Source organism: Buceros rhinoceros, unplaced genomic scaffold (genome assembly GCF_000710305.1).
Source record: "Buceros rhinoceros silvestris isolate BGI_N320 unplaced genomic scaffold, ASM71030v1 scaffold13186, whole genome shotgun sequence".
Classification (NCBI taxonomy): domain Eukaryota; kingdom Metazoa; phylum Chordata; class Aves; order Bucerotiformes; family Bucerotidae; genus Buceros; species Buceros rhinoceros.
Window position 1 is genome coordinate 3,308 of NW_010417006.1, and position 7,712 is coordinate 11,019.

At 43.2% G+C, this 7,712-nt stretch overlaps 1 protein-coding gene across 1 annotated transcript; it reads left to right on the forward strand.

The window, feature by feature from the left end:
- Nucleotides 1-470: 470 nt before the first annotated feature.
- Nucleotides 471-7,712, forward strand: GET4 (golgi to ER traffic protein 4 homolog (S. cerevisiae)). The gene is made up of 8 exons (XM_010138013.1): nt 471-550; nt 959-1,040; nt 1,946-2,095; nt 3,402-3,540; nt 5,434-5,574; nt 5,666-5,741; nt 5,927-5,999; nt 7,121-7,712. Exons 1-8 carry the CDS (start codon nt 476-478, stop codon nt 7,207-7,209), a joined length of 825 nt encoding a protein of 274 aa, XP_010136315.1. The 5' UTR covers nt 471-475; the 3' UTR covers nt 7,210-7,712.

Here is a 7,712-nt window from a genome sequence, read left to right on the forward strand (position 1 = left end):
GTTCAGCAGAGTACGTGGCGGATGTCCCCTGGCACAGAGTAGTAGTGGTCGGAGGGTCTTGAACCAGTGGAAGAGAGACATGAGTGAGGAGCAGGCTGGAGTTGCTTGGGTGGCACTGGGTGTGTGAGCTGCCCTGGGGGTATTCCAAAAACTGTTCCGCTGTGATGGCTTTGGTTTTGGTAAAGGACGTGATGTGATGATCTGCGTTCAGTGCATCACTCAGGTGAACTCCTCGGAGCATTTCACTTCTTTCTTTGAGCCCAAATCAGGTTTGCCTCTCAGTTTTCAATTTTACCCTCTTGGTATTCCATCAAGTCTGGAACAATTTGTAGCCTTCAGTTAAAGTTACATCATAATTGAAACAAACCTGATTTGAAAATAATTCCTTTATTGCCTTTATATTAAATTTTAGTGATTTTTTAATCCTTCAAATGTAAGTGATTTTTATCACGGCTTTGGTATTGGTTTCAGGTATATGTCACAAGGAAAACATGCAGAAGCAAGAGAACTAATGTATTCAGGGGCTTTGCTGTTCTTCAGCCATAACCAGGTAAGTCACTCGTTTAGTGTGTGTGCTCTGGGGAGGGGGGTGGTGGTTCCAAGATTTTGAGGGGTAAGTGGTGAGTTCTCAATGGTAAATGTTTGGGGTAATTGCTTTGTAATCTTTTATCTCTTTGTTGAGTTCTTCTCCACCAAGAAAGGTTATGCCAAACTAGAACACAACACAGAAGTGTTTGTGAATAATCATAACAGCATTTGGTTTACTTTCCTGAAGGTCTCTCTTTTGATGCCATCAAATTACTATAATTCTTTTTATAAGGGAAGGTTGAGGCTTGGGACTGTGCCTTAGCTGTAGACACTGATAAAAGTATTAAATCTGCCTCTGACGGAATTCTGGTTGATGCTTTCTTTTACATATTGATCTGTTCATCACTACCAGTGTGTGTCTGTTTTGTAGCAAAACAGTGCTGCTGACCTGTCCATGCTGGTTTTGGAGTCTTTGGAGAAATCGGATGCAAAAGTAGCAGAAGACCTTTTAGGTGAGGCGACCTTTGCCCTTGGTTTGATGGTGTTCAGGTGTGCTTTCACTTCTCCGTGACTGTTGTTAACAGTTCCGAAACCTGAAATCCTCTTTGTATGCCCTCCCACATGGCTGTGGGTTACCTTCATCACAGAAACGAACTGGGGGAAGATGTCACTGGAGATAATGGGCTCCTGGTAACTCCGTGGGCCCGCTTCAAACCAACATTGCTGACTTGTGGCATTGTCCTTTCCTCGACGCAGGAGTAGTGCATTGTCTGCAGAGTCATGGGTGTCCCCAGGGCTTTGGTGCGTGGTGGTTTCCCACCCTGCCGGTGTGGTAGTGTGCACGTTATTTGTGATTCAGCTGCTCACAAGGAAATTTCTCTTGTCTGACTGTGAGATTGGGTAAGCAGGCAATTCAGGGAGACCTGCAGCATGGGTGAACCACTCCTGCGAACAACCTGTGGATGGAGACAGACCAACAGAGGCCCTTCTCTGTTTACTTAGATCAGCTCCAACATTTTGTATCCCATCTTGTGACTTCTGGGGGAGCTGTTCCAAATTCCAGCCCTCTGTCCCTCGCAGCTTCCCTGTGAATGGCAAGCAGTCTTTCCTCCTCCTTGGAACTGCATGGTCCTCTTGGGACATCCCAAACGATGAGACAGGGAAGCTGTCACCAGCTGACTCCAAGGCTCAGCTTTCAGCTGTGGAGAAGGCCTATGAATGGTGCTGGCTGATAGATGTGAGATTGACTTTGCGTATGAGAAGTGGCTCGAGTTGAAAGTCACTCTTTTTTTTATGACAGTTTAGAGAGGCCATTAAGGGATCTTAAAGTCACAGTAGCACTGTAACTTAAATGTTGTATCAGCAGTTCATCCTACTTCTGTTAATCCTAAATATTTGTGGATCTTATTGCTTTTAGAAAACTTGGCTAAATTGTTTAGTTTAATGGATCCAAATTCTCCCGAAAGAGTGGCTTTCGTATCCAGAGCACTTAAATGGTCTAGCGGGGGATCAGGAAAACTCGGACATCCAAAACTACACCAGTTACTAGCAATTACCCTGTGGAAAGGTAAGAAAAATCAACTGGCTTTTCCATGTTTTGTTTTGAAAATGTTGCAAGTATGATAGAGTAAGAGATCTGCTTTGGAAATAATGTAGGGAGGCTGAGATGGGAACGATGGGTTGAGTTCTGCTATTACCGGATTAGTGCAATAACTTAAGCTTAATGTCACCAACAAAAAACCCCTGAGCTGTTACTCTATGCTAGTGCAAAACCAAAGCTCAGCTGCCTCAAAGCTGTCTGTGAGAGGGAGGTTGATCCTTTGGACACTGAGTCATTAGGAGGAAAATTGCCGGGCAGTTGAAAAAACATCTCTTCTGTGGTTTCTCCCGAATTAATAACTCTGCGAGGTGATTGTTTATTTTAAATTTTTCAGTAGTTGCAAAGTGATCATAGTGGTTTTGTGTAAGAACCCTGACCCAGTGGTCACCATTCCAGCTCATTGCCTTTCTGCATGCCAGGGGCAATCCCATAGCTGTTCCCCTGGGGCTTCGGTTAGCTCGATGGCTGCTGCCAGCCAGAGCATTTAAGTTAGAAGCTGAGATACGATAAGGATAAGGAGCGGTTGCTTTCGGAAAGTAAAAGTCCCCATTTTGTACCTGTCTGCTCGCTCTTCTGAAGAGCAAACTGTGTACGTTTTCTTAGTCTGTAGGTTTTGAGAGTTTCATCAGAAAAGACAAAGCTTTTCCATTCCAAAATCAGCAGCTATCCAGTTCTGATTGTCACTGCAGTGATTTTGCATGGTGCTTTGCTTCAAGTTAAGTTCTAACAAACCATTGCCATTTCTTACACCTTTTTTTTCCCTGCATAATTGCTGTTCTGTTCAGCATATGGGAGCGATTTTAATTTTGATAGCGAGAGTGGGCTAAGCTAAAAATACGAAACGCCGCCTTTCTGTGCACTTAGAAAGAAGGACGCTGAGTGTGCTGATTGACTTCTTGGTGCACATGGTCTGATACGGAACTTCTTGCTGCTTCTCCTAAGCACCGGTGACAGCACACGAAGTGCCAGCATGCAGTTAGATAAAATGACACGACTGCAGCAGTAGCCATGTTTTGCGGTGGCATTGAATAAATGGTTTTTAATAACAGTTGTTCAAATGTATGTAGGATAATGTATTTATTATCTCCCTTTATAAATGGTCTGTAACTTATAAAGGATAGAGCCCGCTCTCTCTTGGCTGATTGTCTTGTTTTATACCATGTGTAGCTCTTGTCCGTTTACGAGCTGTAGCGTACAAGCCTAACAAATTTGTTTTTAAATTCAGGTTTGATGAACTGATTTCTTAAAAGCCGTTTTCTTTTTCCTTTTGTAGAGCAAAACTATAGTGAATCTCGGTATCACTTCTTGCACTCCACAGATGGCGAAGGATGTGCAAATATGCTGGTAGAATACTCCTCATCCAGGGGCTATCGCAGTGAGGTGGACATGTTTGTAGCACAGGCAGTACTACAGTAGGTGTTCAACTTTTTACAAATTATTTTGCTGAGATGACGCTGTGTTTGAAGCTAATCTAATTTAACCATGATAACTGTAGGTTAACTACGCATCCTTTTCAAAAGAAACTGTGAAACTGGCCAGACCTTCTGAAACTTACTTTGTGTGGTAACAACAGGAGAAAACCATCTCAAAAATGGTGTGCTGAATTGGTCAGACTGGGGAGAGGAAAAAAAATCCAAACCAAAACCTGTATTAACGTCGAAACCTGAAATCATGTTAATTTCTTGAAGAATTACTGTAATCTGTTTGACCCTGTAAGCACAATTCTTTGTTAACACCACTTTATGTCTAGTTAGGGCTTACCCTGATGTTCTTAGCAAGGCTGGCCCTAAGCAGGCTCTGTATTTACCTTTAGCGTAGTACTTGCTCTCAGTTTTGTCCTAAGAGACAATTTGTCTTTGGTCAGCATGGTCTGTGAGCAGCAACGTGGTGGTTCCCGGTTTGACAGAGTTGCTGGTGGCTTTCATTTACTTCAGGCATTTATCTTGTAGGAGGTGGGAATGCAGGCTATGACGTGCCTTTGCAGAGCTCATGTACAATTAAGGCTGACAAAGCCAATTTTGCTGTGTTTAATCAGCTGATGGCTTGCTTCAGTCAGAGAAAGCAGCTCATGGGGGAGTCTGAGGAGGAGGTGGAGACAGGACTGTGCAGCAGGGACTCAGGGAGAGAGTAGGTGTTGGGGGAGAGGGAGGAGGTGAGAGCAAGTCTGTCTGTCTTCTGGCAGCAGTGAGCTGTCATGTCAGATTTGCCCTGCTTTCCATAGCTGGTTGTTACAGACTGCAGTGATTCTGAGCGGTAGAAGATCCTTTATGGAAATCCAGTATATGCAGGACTCTTGAAGAATTTTATGGGGCTTTCTTCTGGAGGGGGAGAAATTCTGGTGAGGAGTTAAGGGTAAGAGGGAATTTTTTCAGCATTTATACAGTACTACTGCTGCACCCCTTACTGGCCTATATCGCAAATACTGTATTAAATCCTCTCGCACAGCAGTTTATACTTAAATGACAATAATTGCGGTTCCTTGCTTGGCAGCGAGGCAAAGGGCACAAGTTGGAGGCCAGCCTGCGACCAGAAATGAGACTGCTCATGGCAGCCTGCCCAGTGCCTGTTGACAGCTTTGTCCCAGATAAAGTCTCTTGTTAGGCCTGTGGGATTTGCAGAGATTGCCAGTTAAATTAACTGGACCCAAACAAAGATTTGATCAGTTGGGAAATCGATCTGTTAACTCGGGGCAGATGGCTTGGGAGCTCAAAGCGTAGCTTTATTTTGAGGCTTTCAGACATGTGTGTCAAACTTGTTAGTGGTCCTGATGTCATGTTATTTTGAGGTACAGAGTCCTTGGACACTGGTGATAGGCACTGAAAGATGTCTTTGGGAGTGTATAGGACCAGCAGAGAGGTCTTCAATTAGGTTTTTACCTCACCATAGCAAATTCTGGAGCAGTAGATGCAATGTCTTGTTTAATTTGAATTATGGTGGCCATCTTCCCACATTCTGATTTAATCGATGCCCTCTTTTAGTAACTGTCCTGTATACAATCTGCTGAGATCCTGATTAAACTCATTCTATTAATACTTCATGTCAGTTTTCCCTCTCAACCCGCTTATTCCACAATTTTGGCAGCGGTTCGGCTATCAGCCGAGGAAGGGGGACACCACTACGCAATGCCAAAGGTGTGCACTTCTACCAGTTAGTTAGAGTTTGTGCCATCTCTTGAAGCCTGAGATTGGTTTCTATGCACAAGTGAAGTAGGGATTGTGGAGCATTTGGCTTCCCTTTTTCCTTCTGCATGTAAAACTACTTCTCTGCCTTTTATTTTTAACTTGCTGTTTTGTTTCCTTCTGCAGATTTCTCTGCTTAAAAAATAAGACCAGCGCATCAGTTGTTTTTACAACGTACACACAGAAACATCCTTCGATAGAGAAGGGTCCGCCCTTTGTTCAACCACTGCTAAACTTCATCTGGTTTCTGCTGTTGGCAGTTGATGGGTACGGTACAGTCTGATTTTTCTCATTTTCCTCTTGGTTTTTCTTTTTGGTTGTTCCTGAAATTACATTTTTTTTCTTGTTTCCTTTCTAGAGGAAAACTAACAGTATTTACAGTATTGTGTGAACAGTATCAACCTTCACTGAAAAGAGATCCCATGTATAATGAGGTGAGTTACTCATAGTCGTAAACAGGATTTAACCCACAGAATTAGTTAAATAAGCGGGTTGTCTCCTGTTTTGTGACGGGTAGATAGGAGTCAGTGCTCTACCCTGCGTGCTGCGACTGCTGCCCACAGCATTTCCGCCTGTAGCTGAAGGAGCTGACGTTGTTCTTTGTCTTGTGTCGTTTCAGTACCTAGATAGAATAGGACAGCTTTTTTTTGGTGTTCCGCCCAAGCAGACGTCATCCTACGGAGGATTACTAGGTAAGGTTTATGCTGACGGCTGTTTGTAGATGCCACCAGGCTTTCCAGAGCACTGGCTTATATAAAATGGCTCTGCTGGAAACACACTATTTGTTCTAACAGATAGATAGGTTTTTTCATAGCCTGTAGAGACAGTCCTCTTCTGTAGAAATCAAGACGGGTTGGTTGTGTGTGGGAGTAATTTGATGAAGCTACTAGACTTTGCATCTGTGAGAAGGGGAGAAGTGTGTAAAATGACTCTTAATGGTTAATTTTTGACATTATGATATAACTTCCACATGTAAGGAAAAATCTTATTTGTGTGAAAGCTCAATTTCCCCAGACTTCAGAGGCTGATTTTAAGTCAAGTCTGGGACTTTAGAGATCTAACCAGTCCCGATACAAGGTGAAGTTCTGAAATTAGTACTGCCCTTCTACAAGAATTGAAAGGGAATAGAGAAATGGAGCCCTCATTTCCTGGCTCTTGAATTAAATGTGAGCAAATCAAACAGGATTACTTTTGTAAAATCAAATGTTCTTTCCTTGAAAACTAAGCTTCTCTGCCCACGGACTCGAAGCTTTACCTGCAAATGTCAATTCACCGATGCCCAAAGTTTGAAAAACATGAGCATCATGGATCCCATGTGTGAGCAGCAGCTTTTCAGCAGTTCAGGCATTTTTAAATTGAATTAAGAACAGGGAGAATGCTTAAACGCCTCAGACAAGTTCTTTGTAGCATGATGCAGATCATTGCTGGCTTTTGACCGTTCATGGCTGCATGTGGTTGTGTTTGGTTTTCTTTCCTCTCATGCTGCAGCCGTAGTACACAACTAGGTGACTCCAGTGTGGTTTTTCCAGTGTGCTCTTAGAGGAGGAACGGTCTCAAAGTACAGGCTCACAAATGAATACATTCTAAACCAACGGAAACCAACGGAAATCATTAAGAATGGTGGGATTCTTAAACCGTGCAGAGTTACTGGGAATACTGGTGTCCTGCTGAGATTCTGGTTTACTTAACAAAACCCCCCAAGTTTGTTTCACTATTGAAATCTGCACCCTACCAGGAAGGAAGGAGAATAGGGAGAGTTTTTGAGAGGAGAAGGTAAAACTAGTGATTGTGACTGTCCTGAACTTTATTCTAGGAAATCTTTTAAACAGTCTGATGGGAACTGGAGAAGATGATGACACAGAAGATGGTCAGGAAGACAGCAGTCCTATCGAGCTCGACTGAATGTGGTTGTCATTGGGTGCTGTGTAAATCTGATGATTCTCTGACTCCAAAGACAGTTTTGGAATTTGAATCCTGCAGTTGTTTCTTGGTGCCTAAAAGGGCTCCTCCGGTCTTTTAGAAATGGTTGCTGAAATGTTTATAATGTTTGGTCTATATTATTTATGTACAAAAAGAAAGAAACCAACAAGAAGTAGCCAAACAAACCAATCGGAGCACTTGTTAGCAGGCTTCCGATACAGGGGCTGGTGACTTTGATTAAAATATAGTCTCCTATGGTTTCTGATGCAGTATTCCCTTTGCACAGTAATTCAACAAAGCATAAATATGGGTCTCGTACTTCACGGCCTACCCAATACCGTCTCTGTTACGAGAACGCTTCCTTGAGCTCTGCCACCTCCAGGGAAGATCAGAAAGGCAGGGTGATCAATCGAATAATTTCTTTGCGAGGCTGGTGCCAAAAGCACTGCGAGACGAGCCAAGCAGCAGAATTGGAGATGTCCAGC

What these genes read in the sequence shown, in the direction of transcription:
- GET4 (XM_010138013.1), top strand. Translation starts at nt 476, where the DNA reads ATGTCACAAGGAAAACATGCAGAAGCAAGAGAACTAATGTATTCAGGG. An exon ending in TGTTCTTCAGCCATAACCAG is followed by an intron (nt 551 to 958) that starts GTAAGTCACTCG and finishes TCTGTTTTGTAG; the next exon opens with CAAAACAGTGCTGCTGACCT. An exon ending in AGTAGCAGAAGACCTTTTAG is followed by an intron (nt 1,041 to 1,945) that starts GTGAGGCGACCT and finishes TATTGCTTTTAG; the next exon opens with AAAACTTGGCTAAATTGTTT.